The following is a 24,437-nucleotide window of genomic DNA, read 5'->3' on the forward strand; positions in this document are numbered from 1 at the left end:
ATGGAGAGACCGACACCTAGGGGACCACCTGGCCATCCTCACCAGGTAATAGTGTTGCCGAGCATGTGGGCATCATTCAGGGCTGGGCCTGGGGCCAGGGTGCATTTCAAGAAATTTGACACAGCTGAAACCAAGATGATTCTGGTCTCTGGAGATGGCCTGGGTGCTAGACCTGAGGTCTTTGTCTAGACAGAGGCTGAGGGTGGGAGGCAGAAGGAGAGGGAAACTGTGCTTAGGGATGGGGACTGGCTGGGATGGACGATTAGCATCCATAGAAATGAGGACCCGGGAGACCAGGGTCTCGGTTGTGAACGACCAGGCAGCAGCCACCTTGGAGCCCCTCCCCTTCCTCCCCACAAAGGTTCACGCACCGCATCAGGGAACGCAATTGCTACGTTTCACAGGAGACCCCACCAGGCCCACAGCCCACCACTTGTGGCCAGTGGGCTTCCTGGAACTGGCTGGAGCTCATGACCACTCTGTGTGTCTCAGGAGCTCTGTCAACCCAAATCCCCATTGACCTCAAATTACTTACTGGGCCCAAGAGCTATGAGGCTGCAACCAGGCCAAGGAGGCCTACAAACTGCTTGCCCTCACCCCAACCATGTGCTTCCCCTCAGCCCAGATTCCTCATCCCCCGCCAGGGACCCAGGACAGAAGGACTGACTCCTCGGGTCCCTGCTGCCCCAGATGGTGGCCACGAAGGAGGCCAAGCTCACTGTCCTGTGGCATTTGCCTCCTTCACAGACCTGGCCAGGTTTCTGGAGCTTAGCCCTGAGACCCAGGTATGCTGTAGTCTGGTGCTCCTGATGAAGACTCTCTTGGGCCAGGCCAGCACTAAGGATTCCTGGAGAAGACAGAGAGGGACCCCTCGACTGCAAGATACCTGCTGCCCCAGCCCATGTCAGCCTGAGATCTGGAGCCTGCCTTGGCAGCAGGAGCTTGGCTGGCAGGGCAGGCCAGGCATCCAAGAATTGGTCTGGGATGTGTCGGTTGTGTGGTCCCCGAGCATCAGCTCAGCCTGACTCAGAAGGCGCAGGGCCTGAGGCTGTGCCCACATCTGTCACTCCTCCTCTCTCCAGCCTCCCCACACTGCTCCACCACGGGTCACGGGGTGCCAACAGGGGGAAAAGGCAGCCTGTTCATTTCTCTCTTCCAGCTGAAAACCCCATGGTCATAGATCCTTTGGACCCCTGCCTGGGGATTCCAGCCCCTCAAGCTCCCTTGGGCCGTATCTCCTGTGATGGGCAGGGCCAGCACTGAGCCATGGAGGGGGAAGGAGGAGGCCGTGGGGCCCCCGCGCCCGGGGAGAGATGGTGGCTGCGGCTCTCAGCAGACAGGTACTCCCAAGATCCTACAGGAAGCTGGGCTGGGGGGCTCTGTTGGAGACCCCTCCCTGAGCTTCCAGGGTCAATTGTCAATTAAGGCGGTGTTTTAGATGGGAGGTCAACAGGCCAAGTGAAGCCCCAGAGCCCTCAGGAGAAAAGAATTCTATTAGTTAACATGTTAGTTGGTTCGATCATCATATTTGTCTAAACAAATCCAGGAAATTCTAATGTCCAGATATCCATAGGGCAGTGGGGAAATGTTGCATGCTCTTACAAAGAAGCAAAGTCCCAGGAAGGTAGAACCACACGGGGCTGTGAGCTCTGGCCTTGAAGACCTGGGTTTGAATTCTAACTACTGTGTGACGTAGGGTACATCAACCTTGCTAAGCCTCAATTCTCTCATCTGTAAAGTGGGAGGAAATGAGAGTACTGTCTTATGAGGGTGTCGGGAGGATAAATCAGGTCTGAACATGCAATATGCTTTGTACAGCATCTAGAAACATAACAAGAACTTAATAAACAGTAATAAGAGCAATTATCTAGAAACTGCCTACTTTTTCCCAAGCATTCTAAGGCATTAACACAGTTAGCCTCAGAATACTGTGTCAGGTTGATACTATTGTTAGTCCCACTACATATGAGGAAATGGAGCCACAGAGAAGTTTAGCGACTTGTCCAGGGTCACATAGCAAGAGCAGAGGAACAGAGTTTGAATCCAGACAACTTGGCTGGGAGGCTGCCGGTGACCACTCCACTCTCCTGCCCCAGCGATGACCAGTCATTGTAACGATTATCACAGCGCATCTTCTGGGTGCTCTGTGTTAGTGGTGCTTTTAGGAGTGAAAAGAATGGGGTCTCACACAAGGAAAAATATCCTCCAGGAGACAGTGGGCTTTCTGAGGTGGAGAGGCTCCCAGTGACCAGAGGGGGAAGTGGACAGCAACACCCAGTTTGGGCATGGTGGCTGGCTGGAAAGTGAGCAATTGGGGGCATTTCTCAGTGGCCCCAGCTGGCTTTAGAGCAGCCCCAAGGATTAGGGGGAGCCTAGGCTGAAGTGAAGTGAAGCACATCTCCTTGCAGGAACCCAAGGCCCAGCCAGCAACTTCCCTGCAGTGGGCAGTGATGGAATCTGGGTGCAGGATGGAAACGGGGCCAAGTGTCTAAAAAGTCACTAAATTCTAGTCAGCTACAACCTTTGGCTTAATTACCTACACAGTTGAAATGTTGCTGGTGTCACTGGCATTAATCCTTAAGAAGGGAGAAACAAGTCTACCCTGCTGGGAGAGTCACTGTGTGCTCTGCCAGAGAGCTGACTGGGATGACGAAGACACTCAGCAAGTAGCCACAGGACAGGGATGACATGGGGAATCCATGGGGGGAAGGATGGGGACAGAGGCACAAGCCTGACTGGCTTTGCTGTGGTCCATTGTCCTTTAAGCTTCTCCATGGAGCGTGGAGAGCCGGTCGCATGGACACTGAGCCAGCCCCTAGCAGGCAGCGCTTGTGCAGGACAGAGATGGGTTGCTGGTAGGAGCTGAGACTTTCGGAAGTGGGACTGGTCATGGGAGGATGCAGAGGAAGAAAGAGCTTTGATCTCACCACAGTGTTGTTTTTCAACCATGCCATGCTGAATGTCTGCCATGTGAGCACAGGGCTGCCTCTGCCTCAGATGGCAGGGCTTTATTATAAGAAACATGTGCAGGGTGTCCAGAAAAACCTACCCAGTGGGGCCTGAGGAGGAACAGAAACCTGAGGGTTCCCTGGATCCCAGGAGTGCCAAGGACTTCAGCAGTAGGGATTTGAGGATGCCCTACCCACCCCCCCCAGTGCCCTGTCCCCTGCAGGACTCAGCCACGCCCCACCTGCCCCTGCTTTTCCTCCTGCCACTCACTTCAGTTCATCTTGATCCGTCCGAGCTTCTGCCCACTCAGTTTCTTCAGCGTTCTTGGGCTTGTCTGTGGGCTGATGTGACCTTGCCATCATCTTAATTACCTTTCACCCCTGCTTAGCGTAACAGCTGATGCTCTTGGAGTCTCCCAATTCACACTGAAGAGAGGGTTTGTACCTGAGGCTGTCACAGCACTGGGCTCCAAAGGGCTCAGCCTCCTGGAGTCATGTGCCCACTTCCTGTCCTGAGGGCGGCAGGGTCACAGGCTTCACCAAAGGGCTGCCCTCCCTGGGAGCTCTGGGGGTGGCCAACCACAAACTGACACATCCAGGGCTGGCCCTCCGTTTCCTGCTTTCTGCCCTACACTGTGCATTCCTGTCCCTGAAGGGAGGCGGTCTCACAAATTCTAACCCCTGGGTGGTCTGCATTTCCTGACTGCTACAGCCCAGGACCATGGCCCCAAGGACAGTGGTGGGCAAAGGCTATTTGGCTTAGAATGCCTGGCAGCGTCAACAAGCATCTCAGGAAAAGCCCTGGCACCAATTAATGAGGCTCGTGACTGAGCAGGAGGCACTTGGTAGTCTGCTATTTCTCTGCAGGGGGAGGCCTCTGTCTGCTGGCGGCTCACAGTGAGGGTCCTGGAGGCACGGGGCCTGGGCTGGGCTGACCTGTGTGAGTAACTGTTTCCTGGGCTCCAGGGGTATAGGGATGACTGGTCCTATGGGAAAGGTGCAGACCAGTGCCTTGGGGCTGGGCTGGGCTGGGCCGCCCATAGCGGCTGCTGGGACCTTGGTAGGAACGCAGTGAGGCCCCTGGAGAGGGGTGTGAGGAATTCTCTCTCACAACGGTTCTCTCGATATTGGCAGTGAGCGAGGCAGACCCCTATGTGACGCTTCAGTTGCTAACTGCTCCTGGAATGAAGTTTAGGACCAAAACAGTCACCAACTCCAGTCATCCTGTGTGGAATGAGACCTTCACGTTCCTGATCCAGAGGCAGGTCAAGGTAAAGGCCAGGGCACCTGTGGCCACCCACCTGAGGAAAGTTGTACCCCACACAGGGAGGGTTTGGGGGATTGAGCACACCTCCTTCTGGGGCTCAGGCAGAGAAATTGGACAGGTGGTGTCTTTGTGCCCCAACCTGGATGTGCTGTGGACGGGAGAATGTCTGACCTCTGGCAAGCAGCTGGTCCTCCCTAAGCCTGTCTAACGAGCGGAGGCAGTAGGAGTCTCTGGAGTGGGTTGTTTTGAGGTTAAATGAGATAATGCATGGAAGACCCTCAGTACGGTGCCTGGTAGCGATCATGCCTTAGGGAACCAGCAAAGCAGGATGCCTGGGGGTGGGGCATGGGGTGGGGGTGGGGGTGGGGAAACTCTTTGAAAGAATTTTATTTTTTATAATAACAAAAATTAACAGGGGGAAATTAGGAACGTTGCTGGATTTCCTTTTAACTGCTTTTAAGTTTTATCGTTATTTTTATTTTGAAGTACAAAGTATGGAGGCATAATCATCTTTTCTGGCCCTGGGCATCAAGGGAGGGTTCAATAGGTGTGAGCCACAGCTATGAGTTAATATAAGGTGCTAATCTGCTGTTCTCTGGTCCCTAGAATGTTCTGGAGCTGAGTGTCTGTGACAAGGACTCAGTCACAGAGGACGATGTCTGCTTCAAGGTTCTCTATGACATCTCCGAAGTCCTCCCTGGCAGGCTGCTCCGGAAGACATTCTCCCCGCATCCCCAGGTGGGTGGGTAGGTGGGGGAGTCCCCATCAGCCCCACCTCTTGGATCCAGGCTGAGGAATTTGCACAGTTTCTCCCAGCTGTTGGGACACTGCTTAGTTGAACTCCTTTGCAAGAAGACAGAAGCCCTTCCCAGAGATATTTACATCTTAATAAGAAAAGAGGAGGCTTAACTTGACAGCTACTGGCTGAATCACTAGAGGAATTCTAATCAACTAGGAGAGGAGGAAGGTTTTGAGTGGTGGACTTCCTCATGTGCCACAAAACACAGCTTGGTGTGACCACCCCTTCGGGGATGTGGGCTCCATCACTCCTGCTCACTGTCTCTGACCCTCCCATAGTCCGTAATGAAGGTCTCTCTCCAGCAGATGAAGCCTGGGGGTGGGGAGGACAGAGTTCTGGGGTCACCCCCCGACACACACACCCAGAGAGGAGAATGAAATGGGCCCCAAGCATGTTCAAGCCCCCCTTGGCTTGTGCCCCTCATCTCTCCCTTCAGCCCTGCCAGGCAGGAGACCTGTTCTCTGCAGACTTACTAGCTGTGGATAATTTGGGCAGGTCGCCCATCCTTCTCTAAGCTTCAATTTCCTCCTCTGTAAAATGGGAAGGGTTGTAACACAGTGCCTCCCTTAGAGGCTGCTTGAGATGATGAGCTAATGCACTTGAAGGAACTGTGTCAACTCTAAAGATGTGTGTGCATGTGGATGACTTGCTCACCTTTGATTTCAGGGACAGGAAGAGCTGGATATGGAGTTCCTGATGGAGAGAATGTGAGTAAGATCACACAGCCCAGGGAGTGTCTCAGGGCCCAGGTTTTCCTTAAGGAAATGTCTTTGAACAGATCTTCCCACTGGTCTGTCCAGCCAAGATTTGCTGTCCCTCATCTCCCACCCCTGCCAGTTGGGGTTGGGTGGGGGGGTCCTCTTAGAGAAATGAGAGGAAGATCAGTGTTTGCTCTGCTCTACTCTCTCTGCTCACCTCTCACTGTTCAGAAGCATCTCCCCACACCCTGAATCATACCCAGGACTTAGAACCCTCAGTGTCACCCAGGGAGGCCCTGCTGAGGTGCAGCCTCGACTGTTAGGGGACACGTCAATGCAAGAAGCATTTGCCTTTGCAAGGTTGGACTCTGGATGGTTTGATTTTTTTCCAGGTCAGACTGCCCAGAAAACCTCATCACCAACAATGTGCTTGTGGTAACCACCTTTCCCAGGCTTGTGCGGGGGAGCTGAGAGAGGCACCCCAGAGCAGGCACTGGGGTGGGGGTAGCGGGTGGCTGCCTGGGCGGGTGGGCCTGAAGGGAAAAGGCGAGGACAAGGCTCTGTGGTAAGACCACCCCTGGCCTCCCTGCTAGGTGGTCACCTGGGGCTACAGTCTGGTCTGGGGCTGGAGGGCTTGGAGGGGTTTGGGGCTAAAGGAAACATGGAGAGAGGGGCGGTCACGGCTCTGCTGAGAGGAGTCTAGCCCCAGGCTGGATGGCTGAGGGAGCGCTGGGGGAACTGTAGGTGCTTCCGATGGTTTTTATTGACATGTGATGAATTCATAGTTCTTAGCCCTGAAGGCGGCGAGGAAGTCCTGCAGGCCAGGCTCAGGTTGGTGAGGTAATGAAGCCTCAGAGGGAGTTTCCAGTGTGGTGGGCGCACTGCAAGCGCTCAAGGCCTGGCAGGTTCACGCGGGATTTGGGCAGACCGAAGAATGCTGGTGCAGCCATAGGTATCCCTGACGTGCCTTTACGGCGGGGAGGAGTGCACTGGCTTCCATGGCAGCGGCAGCACGGGAAGTCCCATCCGCCTCATGCATCAGGGCTAACAAAGCCGGCATCTGTCCAGCTGTGACCTATGGGATAACCAGTGCGCTCCCGTAGTGCAAGTCACCGTTATATACACGGGTACTGCGCATGCGGCCCAACACAGCTGAGTCACTGGGCAGCGGCTGTCCGGCGACGGAGCCTGACTGACTCCATTTTCCCTACAGTGGGCTTCCGATCTGGGAGCTTTGGGATAGTGTCAGGGGTCATGCAGTTCCTCCTTGGGACAGAGGAGAGTCCTTGTCAGCTCTCCTAAAACACAGCAAGCTCACAAAGCTGCAGTGGACAGGGATGGGTGGTGAGCGATCCCTTAGAAATTCAATACTCAAAGTAAGGCCCCCGACCAGCAACACAGGCATGACCTGGGAGCAGAGCCAAGCCCCATGTGAGGTGAGGAAGGCAGCTAGAGCTCCAAACTGAAGCAGGCACCCACTCTCTGGGTCCTGAGAATCCCCGTTTGATGGGCTAGTGTTACTTTTTCTGGGTCGGGGGGGAGTTGTTTTTTTGGTGGGGGTGGCTAGTATTACTTTTCCGAAACACCTTAAAATAGCCACACCCATAAAAGGCAGCTGCCTTTTATCTGAGGTGATGGAGACCAGCGGCTTGTAGATAAACTGGGTGGTTCTACGGCAGAGGGTCAGTGGCAAGGGCTGAGGGCTGCAGGCATCAGCTGAAACGCATTGCAGAGAGAAGGTAGCGGCTCACCTGGCAAACCCATCAGGTGGAGGACAGTCAGGAGATATTCTAGTTAAAATTTTAAGGTTTTCTTTGATTCAGCTCATCACCCTGTAAACCAGTGGCTTGCATAATACTATTCAGGGGCAGTTAATAGAACGTGTCCTCCAGGTTGTGTCCGCAGAGAAACAGATAAGAAAGAACTGAGCCTGAGGGCTGGGGGTGCTTTCAGAGATCCCAGAAGTTTGGCAGACCTAGGAGTGCTGGGGGCCGGGTGGAGATGGGTTCTCCTGGCTGCTCTGGGACATCTGGCTCAGCAGTTGTAGCAGACAAGAGGATGAGGGGTTTCTGCATCTGGTCTCACTCTGGTCCCCACTTCTGGTTCTGTGTGTGGTGGATTTGGGACAGTGAGGCTCCAAGGGTGAGGTTGAAGGGATCTCAGCTTCCCCTGCTGAGCCCCCTGCCCACGATGTGGTCTGCCCCAGGCCCGAGAGCTGTCATGCCTAGATGTCCGTCTAGACAACACAGGGAGCACCGCCGTGGCTGCAGGTGAGACCTGCTCAGAATGAGGTCAGACCTCTGCCTGGAAGGTGGGGGTGGCCAGGGGCAGCTGGGGAACCTGTCCAGGGCAGAGCTGCCCCCTCCCTCCTTACCCACATAGCACGAGAGCAGTGGATCTCCTCTGGGCAGGAGAGTCCCCCGCATCTGGGGGATGGCATGTCGCAAGATGTGGGAATCCCACTGGGCTTGTGGGGAGAACTCTTTCCAGAATGCTATTGGCCATGGTCCAGCCACCCGGCCTCCCCATGTCCGGGCAGCTCTGCCAATTTCCTGGATCCTAGCTGCAGTTCCGGGCTCTTGTTCCTCTCGTGCTAACCTGCCCACTCTCTCCCTAGATCAGGACAAGCTGGAGCTGGAGCTGGTGCTGAAGGGGTCATATGAAGACACACAGACCTCCACCCTGGGCACAGCCTCTGCCTTCCACTTCCACTACATGGCAGCCCAAGAGGCAGAGCTAAGCGGGTGCCTGAGGGTGGGTCTCGGCGCTGGAGCTCTCTTGCCAACCCCAGCCTTGCGCCAGCTCCAGCTGCTGCAGGCCCCTCCCTGGCCTTCCCCCTGCCCTGTGGCCTTGTCAGCCTCCCTCAGTTAGGCACCATGCCCTTGGCAGACAAGGAGGATCACCAGGGGCCTATGGTGGGTGTGGGGGACTGCTACTCCATGTCAGTCTTTGCTGGAATCCTTTGATGGCTCCTCCAGGAATGCTCTTACAGTAAGATCCCATGTCTGTGTCTATAGGCCTGGCATCACTTAGCCCCTGCCCACCTCTGCTGCCTCATTTTGTTCCATGCTCCCCCTCGTTCATGATGCTCCATCCGTATTTGTCTCTTTGTGCTTTTCCAACATGCCAGGTGCTTTCCCTGTCCTCCTGTCGCTCCTTCCAAGGCTGCCTGCTCCTCTTCCCTCTCCTCTTCCCCAAACTCAGCTCAAACGGCACCTCTTCAGAGGACCTCCTTGACCCCACATCTTAAATAGACCCCACTACCCCACCTTTGGTTACTCTACCACATCACACTGCTTATTTCCTTTGTAATACCTACCAACATCAGCTCTTTACTTGTTTCTTTATAAATTCATGCACACGATTCAGTTAGAACAATACATAAATATTAGCTATTAATACACTAAATAAATACTAGCTCTTATTATTTATAATTATTAGTAATTATAGTTATTATAATTAGAGTAATTGTAAATATTCTAATTATTTTTGTATTATCATGGAGGGCCTGTGTCTGTCTGGATCACTGTTCAGATATTTAGTAAGGATTTCATGAGTGAATGAATAAATAAATGAATATTTCCCTTCAGAGCTCCAAAACCAAGGGCTGGAACTCAGGTAACTCCACTGGGCACCTCACTGTGCCCCTGATGTCCTTGGCCATGGGGAAGGAGGTGACCGTTGACATTCCTGCTACAAGTGTAAGTGCCCTCAGCTGGATGGGAAGTGTCAGTGAGAATAAAGATGGGGGAACCCAAGGCCCCCAGTGGATACCCATATGCCCTTCAGGATCTAGGACATCTGAGAAGGGTCTCTTCCTTTGATTTCAGGCCCCAGGAGTGAAGCTGCAGCTCAAAGCTGAGAGCTGGTAAGGAACAGGAGTAGTCATGGGGCAGGGGAGCACTGTGGAAAGGGTGGTCCTGGGGGTTGGGAGCAGGGATGTTATTTGGCAGCCATTGTGGGCTTGGCCAACCAGTGGCTGAGTTATGCAGGTGCCCCCTGACCCTTGGATCATCCACTGCCCCAGCCCCAAGGAGCTTGCTGTGCATCTGGGCTTTGATCTGTGTGCCAAGGAGAAAGCTTTCCTGAGCAAGAGGAAGCAGGTGGTGGCCAAGGCCCTGAAGCAGGTCTTGCGGCTGGACAGAGACCTACAGGAGGATGAGGTTTGTGGGAGCAGGGGGATGTGGGTACAGACACTTTGCATTGGCCTTAGGGGAGTACCTCATTCCTATGCCCTCTCCAGACACTCCAGTTAGCAGAGACTGGGCAGTGGACATGTCGGGGGAGATATGGGGCATGGGCAAGCTCTCTTTGGGGATCTGTCCAAGGCTGAGAGCTGTCACTTCCTGGGGAGGAGATGGGTGCTGGCTCTAACCCTGACTCCTTCAGGCCCTGACCACTAGGTCCCCTCCCTGAAGGCAGGAGGCAGCTCCATCTCTGTCCTTGTTAAGCCAGGCTGTGTCTGTGTGCAATCTAGGTCCCTGTTGTGGGCATCATGGCCACAGGAGGAGGTGCTCGGGCCATGACCTCTCTCTACGGCCACCTATTGGCCCTGCAGAAGCTGGGCCTTCTGGACTGTGTGACCTACTTCAGTGGCATCTCGGGCTCTACATGGTGAGGGCCCTGGTGACTGGAAAAGCAGTGATGATCAGGCCCTGGGGGCAGTATAGTGGACATCAGAGGGACCCTCTATGTGGGGATGCAAAGTGGGTATGAACAGTATGGTCTGATGGTTGCCAAGTGGCTTTCTCAAAAGGGAGGAAACAGACATTCAGGTCCTGCCATGAGTGAGGCGTTGCAGGACATTCATTTCATTCTACCCAAGAGGTATAAGGTAGCTGATCCAGAAGGAGCTGGGTTTGAGTTTCTGCAACATGACTTACTGGCTAGGTGACCTTGAGCAACTTATTCCCTCTGATTCTTAGTTGACTCATCTCCAAAATGGGTACTCCATAGAATTAGAGTAGGACAGCCCAAATAAAACATGTCTGACACGTACCAGGAGCTCAAAATTGGTAGCTCTTTTTTTCTTTAATGGTTGTTACCTCATTTAATCCTCACAACAATCTCTAGGGTAGTTAGTTTCTCTTATTGTCCCTACAATATAGATGAGGAAATTGAGGTCAAGTAATGCTATTTTACCTAAAGAGAACATTGCCTACCTACACTCCACCCTGCCTATGATGAGGTGGGACTTTTCACTGTTAGAGATTCATTCCTTTGAGTCTTATTGAAATGTGATTTTAACAAGTAAAAGAGGAGTAAACTCCTCAAAGGAGTTTAGGTGACAGCTGTTGACTAGCAGAGTCTTCAAGGGCTTCAGAGCAGCCCTATGAAGATGGGAGTAGGGTCTACAGCTGTGCTGTACAGTGCAGTAGCCACTAGCCGCATGTGGTTATTGACCACTTGAAGTGTGGCTAGTCCAAATTGAGATGTGTTATAAATAAAATGCACAGTGAATTTTGAAAAAATATAAATTTATGTTCATTTTTATATTGATTATATGCTGAAATAACTTTTAGATATTAAATGAAATATAGTGTTAAAATTAACTTTTTCAGATCTCTTTTTACTTTTTAAAAATGTGGTTACTAGGAAAATTTAAATTATGTATGTGGCTCACATTGTATTTATAGTGGACAGCACTGATCCAGAAGGAGAAAAGGCCCAGAGATGCAGTTTCCAGATAGGCGGGGCCTTGGCGGCAGGAGCCACGTCTGGGGAGAAGTTGGAGGGTGGAAGTTGTAGTTGTTGTGACCCATGCTGGGCCTTGGCCTCCTACTGTAATGTCCCTTTGTTCTCCCAGGACTATGGCCCATCTGTATGGGGACCCTGAGTGGTCGCAGAGGGACCTCAAGGGACCCATCAGGTATGCCCGGGAGCACCTGGCCAAGAGCAAGCTGGAGGCCTTCTCTCCTGAGCGCATGGCGAGCTACTACCGGGAGCTGGAGCTGCGGGCCAAGCAGGGCCACCCCACGACCTTTGTGGACCTGTGGGGTCTGGTGCTGGAGTTCATGCTCCACGGTCAGGTAGGGAGCCTGTGCACGCGGGGCGGAGCGTGTGTGCGCAGGCGAGGCTGGGGCTGCCCTGCAGCTACCTGATGTGCATGTGCACTTCCTGATGGGTCAGAGAGGCCAGTGGTTAAAAGATGTGGGAACCACTGTGCTTCAGTGTCTGACCAACTTTGGGATACCGAGTTTTTGATAAAGATTATTCTTCAGTTAATTAGCATGAAACAGAAATTTCTAGATCTCCCACGAGCTAGGGTCCAGTCAATGCCAAAGTCAGGTAAGCATTGTGTTTGAATTAGATTTTTCGAACAGCTTTTATTTTATTTTATTTTATTTATACTTTAGTATGAAACATAGTCTTTTCATCTTCATGGTAAAAGCACAGATTCTGGCGCCAGATTTCCTGGATTCTATTCCCAGTGCCTCTTACTAGTTATGTGTCCTTAGGCAAGTTACTTAACCTCTTGGTGCCTCAGTTTTCTCATCTGTACAATGAGGATGAGAATAGTACTTACCGCATAGCCTTGTTGTGAGCACTCAGTGGCGCCTTGGCATAGAGTAAGCGTTAAGTGTTAGCTATTCTATTTCTTTATACTAACCATCAAGATGAAACTGAGCATTTTTAAATATATTCTTTAAGGAAAATTTAGTAAGTTAATTGCTGAATCTTACATTAACTGATACAATTTTTGAAATCAGGTTGTTTTACCACATACAGTTATCTGAACAAAGTTTCTTTTAAAGGGTTTGAAACAACTGAAACACAAAAAGCATTTTAACATGCAAAACAAAAGTAAACTATTAAATACATTAGCAGAGGAACGATTCTTAACCTTTCTTATCTTTAGATATTAGGTGTTTGGCCAAGAATGATTATCATGTGAACTAGCCAAGAATGATTATCATGTGAACTAACCAAAAATGATTTTGCTTTAAAGTTTTTCTTTAAATATATTTTTATTGAAGTATAGTCAGTTTACAATGTTGTGTCAGTTTCTGGGGTACAGCACAATACTTCAGTCATGTAGGAACACACATATATTCATTTTCATATTCTTTTTAAGCATAAGTTACTACAAGATATTGAATATAGTTCCCTGTGCTATACAGTATAAACTTGTTATTTATCTATTGTATATATAGTAGTTAGTATCTGCAAATCTCAAACTCCCAATTTATCCCTTCTCACCCTCTTCCCCCTGGTAACTATAAGTCTGTTTTCTATGTCTGTGAGTCTGTTTCTGTTAAATTTTTTCTTTAAACTTTATTCTTGTTGGCAAGCACAGTGCTATCTGGAAGTTATCAACTGTTCTCATTTTTGATTTATTAGTTTAAAAATAGTATAAAATCTTAATGTTTATTAAATATTTATTACAATAATCTTCAGACCTAAGAAAAATGCATAAAGTATAAAGAATAATGTAATGAACATGCATGATCTCACTAATCAGCCTAAGAAATGAAATGTTACAGGAAGAGCCAAAGCCCCCTGTGGGCCCCTCTCCAGATGCTTCCCTCCCACCCCGAGAGGTAACCACCACCCTGAATTTAGTTTTATCGTCACACACATATCTGCAATCTGGGCACTTTCTAGTGTTGTATAATATAAAACATATAATTATAGAATATATATTTTAGAAACCTTTATTGTATACTTTATTAGCTCTACCTTTATCATATATACTTTTATTAAAAATATATATCCTTAAGGAAAATACAATACTCTTTGCACAATGGTTTTGTTCAAGTCTCCTTGTGCCCAAGTGTTAGAGATTCTCTAAGCCTTGAAGATGTATATCCAGTTGTGGAATCGTGAGGCCATCATTAGGGTAGTGTGCCTTCAGCTTTCCTAGCTGTGGCCAAACTGCTCTCCGAAAGAGTTGTATTAACACTCCCATCAGCAGTGTATCGTAGTTACTTTTTCTCTGCATGCCCTGCAGACTTTTAAATGTTTGTTCATTTTGTGGATGTGAAATGAAATTTTATTGTAGTTTTTCATTTCCTGGATTATTAGTGAGACTAATTATATCATTAGTGACCATATTTTCAAGTATGTTTGTCATTGGGACTTCCTCTTGTACGGATGACCTACTCAAACCCTTTTCTACTTTTCTATTTAATTCATCTTTTTAATATTATTTTGTAGGAATTCTTTATAAATTCAGAATATTAGTCCTTTTTCATTTCTAATAGATTTTGAAGCACAATTTTAATGTAATCTGATGTACCACTTTTTGCCTTTATGGTTTGTACTTTCACAGTCTTTCCTTAAGAAATCTTTCCTTCTCCTAAAGTTATAAAATATCTTTCTATAAATTCTGATAAAAGTTTTAAAGATTTCTTTTTCGTAGTTAGGGCTTTAATCCACCCACAATTTAACTTCAGGTATAATGTGAATAGGAATCCAATTTTATTTTTTTACCACATGGATAGCAAACCTTCCCAATATGACTCACTGAGTTTTTTTTTTTTCACTACTGATACCCATTGCCACTTCTGTCATGTGTCAGCGTGAATATATCATAAGTCACACATTCATGGGACTTCCCCTGAGTGCTCCATTCCATTCTAATGGGGCTCATTCTCTGTCCCTGTGCCAGTACTGCCCTGGCTTAGTTACTTTACCTTGGTGATAAATCTCAGTATCTGATAGGGCAGATCTACCCCCATCTGTCATCTTGGTTCTTCTCAGAATTATCTTGGCTACTTTTGGCCCTTTGCCCTGTTATATACTGTACAATAGAATCAGCTAGTCAAATTTCATGATAAATGTTGTTGGGATTTTTAATGAAATGGCACTGAATTTATAAAACCAACATAATTATTTGAAATGTTTTTATTTTATTAATATAGCACATGTATTCTTTGGATCTACTGTTTAAGTTCAGGTTCAGTTTTGAAGGTGCTGTGTTTTAAATGACTTTTCTGCCTGGTGGCAGCAAACAGTTTCTAAAGAGTAGAGGAAGCTTTCAAGAGTTCTTTTTTTGTTGTTGTTAGCAGGCTTTTTGCACCCAGGCTATTTTTATTTCAGGACTACAATACAATCATTTTCCAACTTATATAAAATTTACCTAAGATCCTCCTTCTACCTTTATTCTTGTGTCTCTAACAGCAAAGACCCTACCTGGATAGGCAACGGTTCATTTTATGAGGTGCTAAAAAATGCAGTTTGATCCCAGCCTATAAAGAAGACATATTTAATTACCATTTAATCCTCTAGTAATTATTTAATGCACGACTTTATGTACACGGTTTATAGTCATTTAAAAAAGACAAACTTAATTAGTTTTTTTGTTGTTGTTCACAAGAATGAAGAATCCTTGTGGTATCATTAAACAACAGTGCATTCTTAAAAAGGAGTACATAGGTGGTTTTAAAAATGTTGTCCCAATATGAAAGCTTTTCAAATTTTGTTTCTTTTTTCCTCAGTCATCATGCCTTAAAGCTCACATTCATTGTGTGCTTTATAAAATAATTCTTTATTCAGACAAATTAAGTGTTGATTTCAAAGTTAAATCTTTAGATAGAAATAAGCATTATCACCATACTATACTAACCTACAGTACCAAGTCATTTTAAGTTCTCAGAAAACATAACTCCACTCATAACAGATCATGAGTTCATTAATATTATTATTAGAGAAATATTATACCTTGAAACTTTACTCAGAACAGCTTTATTAGTCTACGTACTTTTATAATACGGCTTCGGGGTTTTTTAAAAAAATCTGCTTGTAAAATACACCATCATAATCAGTGCTTCTCAGACTCTCTTTGAAACTTTTGTCTTTAATCTTTTGCTGGAAGGCAAGGAACTGCTTAGAAGCTGCTCACCATTCCTCAAGGAGAAACTCTTAGTTTTCTCTTATCTTTTCCTGAGTTAAGAAAGTCTTAACAGATTTTTTTCAACTCTGGACAAAAGGTTTTGCACACGCTTTGATCCCACCCTGTAAAAGGCTCAGACCACGTCAACACATCACCAGCCCTGCACCCAGCTCCCACACTTCAGGTGGGACCCTTGAGTCATCAGGGTGGTGTTCTGCACGGTTGGGAACCCTCATTTGGAAACTGAGAGGCTAGAGATCCAGAGGCCTGCCGTGCCTTACTGGCGAGCCATTAAAAGGAAAAAGAATGCTGGGTACTGTTTCAGTAGTTAGAGGGGTCTGCTGACCCTTTTCCAAACCTTTCACAGGGCAGAAATTGTGCATTTGTAATAAAAGGTACTTTCCTCCTCATTGAACATGTCAAAAGCTCAGGCAAACAGGATTCCTAAGTAAAAGACTTTGAGCAGGGAAATGGCAGGTATTCATCAAGCCCCCTCCCTCCTCAACACACATACATACTCACCTACAGGCCTCACTTGTAAACATGACACATGGTCAGTGCCAGGGCACTCAAGCCGTATTTGGGGATTTTCCTGTGGATTCCCCATAACTCGTCCTGTTGGGTACCGCTGAAGACCTGGGGGCAAGGATGATGGTGACATGAGTGCTCTCCCTGGGTGACAGGGGGCTGCTCGGGGAAAGGACGCATGGGGGTGGTGGCTGTGCTGAGGGTGAGGGAGCAGGACTCTTCATTGGACTCTGGGCTGGAATTCCGGGATGTACACCTAGTTGATCATCAGAATCACTTGGGGAGGTTTTAAAAAGGTAAATTCCTAAGTGGCTTCTGCTGATTCTCAGAAGGGACCCAATAATCTGTATATTGAACACACTCTAAGCAAATCTGATGAAAAAGGCTGATTGATATGGCAGGGTGGGAACCCCCAGGGTCTAGCTGCTAAGTGAAGTGCCTTCCAGCTCAGAGAGCCTAAGAGAGAGATGGCACATTCAAGGTACATGTGCTGCTCCGTGAGAAACAGCCCAAGGCCTCTGGAAGCAGGATCCTTCCCAAAGTGGGGCTCCAGGCAGCCACCAGAATTACCCGTGCTAATGCTTGAGATGAACCCTGTTTGCATCTTTCTGTTCCCCTAGAACTCTGTGAGGCTCTGTGGAGTCTCCCCCAGCAGGCAAGCCACAGTCTTTGCCATCAAAGGCAGAGCTTGGAGTTTTATTGGAGCAAAAATTAGAAACAGAAGGCAAGAATAAACAGTGGGGTACAACTTCATACGGCTCAAAGCAGGCAAGGAGGAGATGAGGGAGAGATGAGGGTGTCAGGACAGTGTTTGGGAGGGGCTGACACTTGAACTGCATCAAGGTGAACCTAGAAGGGGAAGCCCATCCCCTGGCAAAGCTTACAGTGGACACTGAAGTGGGGCTTCTGAGTCCTTTCTGGAAAGTAATACGTGTGTTTGTGTGTGCACCTGCGCACTGAAGGGTGTGTGCTCCTTTGTGCCTGTGTCAGGGTTCATGTCCCCTCCACCCTTCAACCCGTAAAGATGGGCTACTGGAACCACAGGATGCAGGGGTGGGTGTCACTGTTGACATTGTGGTCCTTGTGAATGGCACTCTGCAGATATGCAGGACACAACCTATGTGACCCTGCATGGCGACACTGTGTGTAGGGCTGGTCAGAACATGGGGGCAGAAGGAGGACCTGAAGGCATGTATCCACCCATGCAACCCAGAGCCCAATGGGGCAGCTGCCTCCTCACCCCCAGCCTGTGTCCCCACCCTCCTCCAGGGTGCTCCCAACCTCACTTAGGTCCTCATGCCCCCACGCCAGGTGATGGATCAGAAGCTGTCAGGACAGAGAGCCGCACTGGAGCAGGGCCAGAACCCTCTGCCCCTCTACCTGAGCCTCAATGTCAAAGAGAACAATCTGCAGACCCTCGACTTCAAGGGTACAGTCCTCAGTCCTGTTCACTTCACCCTCCAACATACACACCACACACACCCCCTCTGCACCCTGGGGGTCTCCAGAGAATTCACACAGGAAATTCCTGCACAGATGGCCAGCCTTCTGGAAGGGTGGTTGTTTTAATGGGCTAATGAGCCAGCCAGCAGAGCTCACCATCCTGGGGGCAGGGGCTGGTGGTGGTGCAGGTATAGACAAGGGGCTAGTGATGGTGCCGGTGTAGACAAGGAGCTGGTGGGGGAGTGGTCATCCCAGGAGTCAGCCCTGCAGGGAGGAGGCTGAGGACTTCTGGGGGCAGTGTCTTTGGCCCTTGTCAGACCTAGGGCTCCCCCACCAGCCCACTATCCTTTCATTCCTGCCTCCCCCTCCTGCCCCCTTAGAGTGGGTCGAGTTCTCCCCCTATGAGGTTGGGTTCCTGAAGTATGGAGCCTTTGTACCTTCTGAGCTCTTTGGCTCCGAGTTCTTCATGGGGCGGCTGATGAGGAGGACCCCTGAGTCCCGGATCTGCTTTCTGGAAGGTGAGGAGTAGTCACTCTGAAGGCCCTGGCCAGTCCTGGGGCCAGGCCTCTCTGACTGTGACTCCTGTCCCCAGGTCTGGGCAGAGCCCCCAGTGAGGGCGGGGATGGGGCTGGGGGGAAGGGCCATCAGGAGCAACACACTCCCTCTTCCAGTTTCCATCCACACCCCAGGGTGGGGACCACCAGCTTCCAAGCGATGTGGGGCAGGGCACTGAGGCCTGAGGCTGACCTCTCTTGGGGTTGGGGGTTTGGCCTTCAGGTATCTGGAGCAACATTTTCTCCCTGAACTTGCTGGATGCCTGGTATGACTTCACCAGCACCGGAGACTCCTGGAAGCAGCACATCAAGGACAAGATCAGGAACCTGGGTAGGAAGAGGAGGCACTGAGGGGAGCCTGGGATGAGGCCACAATCCCTGCAGACACTGAGGGTGTGGGTGGGGGACTGTCATGGGGAGGCAGGACCAGGTGTTTCCAGGCCCCTCACTAGACCTATATCTGTTTCTCTGGACTCAGAGGAGCCCCCTGCCTCCTCGGACACCTCCTCAAGGTCAGAGGCCTTGTGGCTGCAGCCTGGAACAGCGCTAGCCCAGATGTTTAAGGGCATCCTGACGGGCAGACCACTCTGCCAGCACAGCTCCAACTTCCTCCAGGGCCTCCAGCTGCACCAGGACTACTGTGCCCAGAAAGACTTCTCCACCTGGGCAGGTAAGGGCCACTGCCCTGTTTCCCCCAGTAACAGGGTTGGGCTTCTGGGTGGAGATGTACCATGACTGGGACTGGCAGAGGACTTGGGGTCACAGCATCCACTTCTGGGGTGTGGCTTGGAGAAGGTTTTGGGAAGGGCTGGGGTGGCATGTGTATGTAGGGAGTGACGCCAGAGGTAAGAAGGGGACATGAAAGCAAATGAAACATGGAAGGGGTGAGTGGATGATCTGTGTGGCTGGAAAAAAAAAAAGGTGGCTCCCTCTGACCATTGCTGCCTCCTCCATCAGACTGCCAGCTAGACTCCTCCCCCGGCCAGCTGACCCCGCAGGAGCCTCAGCTCTGCCTGGTGGATGCTGGCTACTTCATCAACACCAGCTGTCCTGCCATGTTCCGGCCAGGCCGCAGGCTGGACCTCATACTTTCCTTCGATTATTCCCTATCCTCGCCCTTTGCGGTACCTCTGGGCTCCCCATGGGAACCCCAAACCCTCTTCCCAACCAGGCCATGCTTCAAGGGCGAGCAGCAGGGCGACTGGCCCACCTTCTGGGTCCCCAAGGGGAGGGAGAGGTGATAAGCTCTGACCCACAGGCTCCCGTCAGGGATGGGAAGGGCTGTGGAGGTGCTGGGGCCCTGGGCTCCCAGGGATGCTAGTCAGGGAGGAAGCTCACCACATCCACCCCGAGAGGAACAGCTGGACAGAACTGGGAGGAGAGCCTGGCCTGTCCACATCCATCCCTCCAGGGCCTCCCTGGGGACTCGGGAGGGGGCTGGATAGGGCTGTGGGATAGAAGTGTGTTCCCTACTGTGGGTCCCCTCGAGGGTCTGGGATTGAATAACCCAGAAACAGCAATCCCAGATGGGGGCAAAGTTGCTAGGTCTGTACCCCACCAAACACTGCAGACCCCAGGATCCTTCGCCTTCCTCCGAGGCACTGTGCAGCTTGACTGGGCCACCAACAGGACAGAACCAGGTTGTCTCGACACTGAGCAGTCAGTCAGGGTGGGAGCTGTCTTAGCATTTTCTTGAGCGCTGACCTGGGACGACCAGGATGTAGCGGTTCTCTCTGGTCCCCTCTCCCCCACCAGGTGCTGCAGGAGACTGAGCTGGACTGCCGGGCCAGGGGGCTGCCGTTCCCCCGTGTGGAGCCCAGCCCTGAGGACCTGCACCAGCCCCGGGAGTGCCATGTCTTCTCAGACCCTGCCTGCCCCGACGCCCCTGTCCTGCTGCACTTCCCGTTGGTCAATGCCTCCTTCAAGGACCACTCAGCCCCCGGTGAGGCAGCCCCTCCCTCCCTAACAGCCTGGCAGCCTGGCCCTCAGAGGCACTACCCTGGGCCCTCCCAGTGTCCCTGCATCCAGCAGAGGGAGGCTAGTCCCACCCGGTTTGGGACATGGCAGTACCCTGGTGTGTTGTGGATGCCCACATCCCTGCAGGGGCCCTCCGTGGGCAGTCGCTGTGCTGCTGTCCTCTGTCATGACCCCAGGCTCCTTTGGCCTGCCCCCCCCCCCCCCCAGTGTCCGTCTCTGCACTTGGGCTCTGCTCTCCTGCTCTGTGGGGTGGTACACGGGAATCCTTGCACTGTCACCTCCACCGCTGATGGGCACCACGTTGTTGGAGGACTTCCTAAAGGTCTCCCAGGCTGGACAGCCCCAGTCCCTTCTCTCTCAGACTCCCCTAAACCTACCTGGGGTCACAGTTGGCCTCTCTGTCATCCTGCCTCAGCCCATTCTGGGGTCCTTTCTCAGGGAGCTGGGTCTCTACTCCAGGGCCCTCGAAATCTGAACTCTCATCAGATTCTAATCCTTGCCTTCCACCATCTGGTCAGACTGTTATCTCCTTTTGATGGGAAAACTTAGTTCTGCCTTTGTGCATTTTCCTGGCTTTCTAGTTCCCACTGTAATTCTGAAACTTCCAGCTTTATTTGTAACGTGCTCAGCCCCCATTTTAGAATTCTCTTTCTCTGTCAGCAGAGACTGGTTCTTGCAGAGCAAAAGCCCTTTGGTTTTCAGACTTTTCCCATCATGAGTTTAAAGAATCCACTCACTGACCTAATGCACTTCGCTATTCTGCTGCTCCCACCTTACCCTTGAAGGTGAAGTAGACACCAGGGAGTGGCCAGAGTGGGGGAAGAAGTGTGATGCTGCAAGGAAATGGAGGGAGCAGCACATGCTTCATGTCTCAAAACAGCATCCTTTAAGCCGCAGTTACAGTTCTGGACACAGCGCTGGGAGAAGAGCACGGAGCCCCTTTGGTGGGGAGCGGCTCAGCCCTGTGCCCAGCTGCGAGGAGCAGTTCTGCCCAACTGTGGAGGCCCCTCCTAACCCCCTCCCACCCCCGGGCAGGTGTCCAGCGCAGCCCTGCAGAGCTCCCGGCTGGCCAAGTGGATCTCGCGGGGGTCACCTCCCCCTATTCCATGTTCAACATGACTTACAAGGAGGAAGACTTTGACCGCCTGCTGCAGCTCAGTGACTACAATGTCTGCAACAGCCAGAACACCATCCTGCAGGCTTTGAGGACTGCTCTCAAGCACCGGGCCCCGGGGACCAGGCCTCCAGGGGCACAAACTTGAGGCTGCTCAGGGGCCCCAGGACCCCGAGGGCCACACTCTGACCCTCCAGGGGCTGGGGGCTTAACCCAGCTGCAGTGAGCACAGCCCAGCCCTCACAGGGCTGGAGTTCCCAGGCTCTCCCCAGCCTCGGCCACCTCTGCAGCTGGCCTCACGGCCCAGAGGGGACTGCGTCTCACCCAAAGCTCTCCCTCACTTTCAGTGCTGGTTTGAGAGAAGCAAAAAATAAACTCCTCATCAGGCCAGTATGTGGAACAGCTGGTCCAACCAAATAAACATTCACGTGTAGATTTTCTCACGCCTGACAGAACGGATTTGGGATGTAAGCTGGAGGTGCCAGGCCAGGGATGGGGACAGGCAGGGCAGGGACCGGCCTGACTGAGAGGTGGCTCCAGGCAGCAGGAATCACGGTACATCCTGCCTTTGTTCCTCCTCCTCCTCCTCCTTTTATACTATTTTAAAGCAGCTTTAGTGAGAGATTATCCACATACCATATAATTCATCCGTCTAAAGTGTACAATTCAATGGCTTTTACTATATATTCACAGAGCTGTGCAGCCATCACCACAATCAATTTGAGAACATTTTTATTAACCCAAAAAGGAATCCCTCACCCCTTAACTGTCATCTTCAAACCGCCCCCAGCCCTAGGCAACCACTAATCTACTTTCTGTTTCTATAGATTTGTTTATTTTAGACATTTCTTATAAATGAAATCATACAGTATGTGGCCTTTTGTGTCTGGCTTCTTTCACTTAGCATAATGTTTTCAAGATTCATCCACGTTGAAGCAGATCTCAATACTTGATCCCTTTTATGGCTGCATAATATTCCACTGTCAATACACCACATTTTATTTGTTCATTGATGGTCATTTGGATCATTTCTGCTTTTTTGGCTATTATGAATAATGCTGCTATGAATATTCATATATAAGTTTTTGTGTGAACAGTGTTTTTAATTCTCCTGCACATATACCCAGCAGTGAAATTGCTGGGTTCTATGGTAATTCCCTGCTTAAATGTTTGAGGAACTGCCAAACTGTTTTCGAAAGAAGCCATATCATTCTACATTCCTGTCAGCATTGTATGAGGGTTCCAATTTCTCTGCTTTCTCTCTTATGATAACATCCTAGAGGGTGTGAAGAGGTATCTCATATGTGTTTCCCTAACGACTAATGATGTTAAGAAGCTTTTCACATACTTACTGGCTTTTTCTATATCTTCTTTAGAGAAATACCTATTCAGATATTTTGCCCATTTTAATTGGATTATTTGTCTTTTTATTTTTGAGTTGGAAGAGCTCTTTATATATTCTCTGATCTGATGATTTGAAAAGTTTTTCTCCCAGTCTGTGGGCTGTCGTTTCACTTTCCTGATATCTTCTGAAGTACAGAAATTTTTGATTTTGATGATTTCCAATTTATCAATATTTTCTTCTGCTGCTTGTGTGTTTGGTGTCTTATTTTAGAAGCCATTGCCTAACCCAAGGTCATGAAGATTTACACTTGTGTTTTCTTCTAATAGTTTTATAGTTTTAACTCTTACATTTAGGTCTCTGATTCATTTTGAGGTAACTTTAGTATATAATGTGAACTTTATCCTTTTGGTGTGGATATCCAGTTCTTCCAGCAGCATTTGTTGAAAAGGCTGTTCTTTTCCCATTGAGTTGTCTTGACACCTCATTGAAAACCAATTAGCTGTAAATGTGAGGAATTATTTCTGGACTCTATTTCATTCATCTGTTTGTCTATCCTTATGCTGATACCACACTGTCTTGACTACTGTAGCTTTGTAGTATGTTTCCAAATCAGAAAGTGTGAGTCTTCCAACTTAATTTTTCCTTTTCAAGATTGTATTGGCTATTCAGAGTCCCTTGAAATTCCATATGAGTATTAGGATAAACTTGTCAATTTGTGCAAAGAAGACAGCTGGGATTTTGATGGGGGTTGAATAGAATCTGTAGATGGATTGGGGGGATATTGCCATCTTAATAAAGTTTTCCAGCTCATAAACATGTGATGTCTTTATATTTATTTAGGTCTTCTTTAATTTCTTTCTACAATGTTTTGTAGTTTTGAGTGTGTAAGTCTTATACTTGTTTTGTTATATCTATTCCTAAATATTTTATCCTCTTTGATGCTACTGTTAATTGAGTTATTTTATTAATTTTATTTTGGGGTTGTTCCTTTCTATTGTAAAGAGACAATTGATCTTTTGTATATTGGTCTTGCATCTTGTACACTTGCTGGACTTATTAGTTAGCTCTGATAGTTTTTTTTTTCTTTTTTTTTCTTGGACTCCTTAAAATTTTCTACATATAAGATCATGTCACAAAAAGTAACGGTTTTAGTCCTTTCTTTTTGATCTAAATGCCATTCATTTCTTTTTCCAGAACCTCTAGAATAATGTTGAATAGAAGTGACAAGAGCAGATGTCCTTGTCTTGTAACTATTAGTGGAAGAAAAGCATTTAATCTGGAACCACCAAGTGTGACATTAGCTATTAGCATCTAAGGATGCCCTTTAGCACATTTAAGAAGTTCCCTTCTATTCTTAGTTTCTTGAGTGTCTTTATCATGAAAGGTGTTGAATTTTGTTAAATGTTTTTTTTCTGTGTATATTGAGATAATTATGTAGTTTTTTCCTCCATTATTCTATGAATGTGATATTGGTTTTTGGATGTTAAACCAACCTTGCACTCTTGGGATAAATTCCACTTGGTCATGATATATAATCCATTTTACATATTGCTTCCACACTCATTTATGATCCCCCACAATCAAAGGGACACACGCACAAACTCACACACACCTCTGGCTGCTCTGGCCCCAGGTAGGTGTTACACTGGCAGACCCTGGCCCTGGGATTGCCCTCATCTGATGATATCTCCTCAGGGACATTCTTGCCTCTGCCTCTCATGTACTTGGCTTTATTTTGATTCTACAGTTTCTCCATTTTATCACAAACTCTTTTGTTTCGGTGATAATGATGTTATCTACTGCCTTGAGTAGAAAAAACCAGCCCTGTTTCTCCTTTACTCCTCACACAGAACACCCCTGACACTTCTGGTCACCAAATGAGTGGGATTTTCTCTCACATCAAGCAATTCTCTGCAACACCAGCTGAGT

The 24,437-nt window shown here is 49.2% G+C and overlaps 1 protein-coding gene across 1 annotated transcript; it reads left to right on the top strand.

Annotated features, from left to right (window-relative positions):
- Positions 1-21,311, top strand: PLA2G4D (phospholipase A2 group IVD). The gene is made up of 20 exons (XM_031453250.2): positions 1-45; positions 3,816-3,888; positions 4,083-4,219; positions 4,822-4,953; positions 5,681-5,721; positions 6,105-6,147; positions 7,919-7,982; positions 8,330-8,466; positions 9,303-9,413; positions 9,543-9,580; positions 9,740-9,875; positions 10,190-10,326; positions 11,519-11,741; positions 17,387-17,504; positions 17,899-18,036; positions 18,296-18,403; positions 18,551-18,742; positions 19,030-19,196; positions 19,828-20,014; positions 21,085-21,311. Exons 1-20 carry the CDS (start codon positions 1-3, stop codon positions 21,309-21,311), a joined length of 2,454 nt encoding a protein of 817 aa, XP_031309110.2.
- Positions 21,312-24,437: the final 3,126 nt, after the last annotated feature.

Source organism: Camelus dromedarius, chromosome 5 (assembly GCF_036321535.1).
Source record: "Camelus dromedarius isolate mCamDro1 chromosome 5, mCamDro1.pat, whole genome shotgun sequence".
NCBI lineage: Eukaryota > Metazoa > Chordata > Mammalia > Artiodactyla > Camelidae > Camelus > Camelus dromedarius.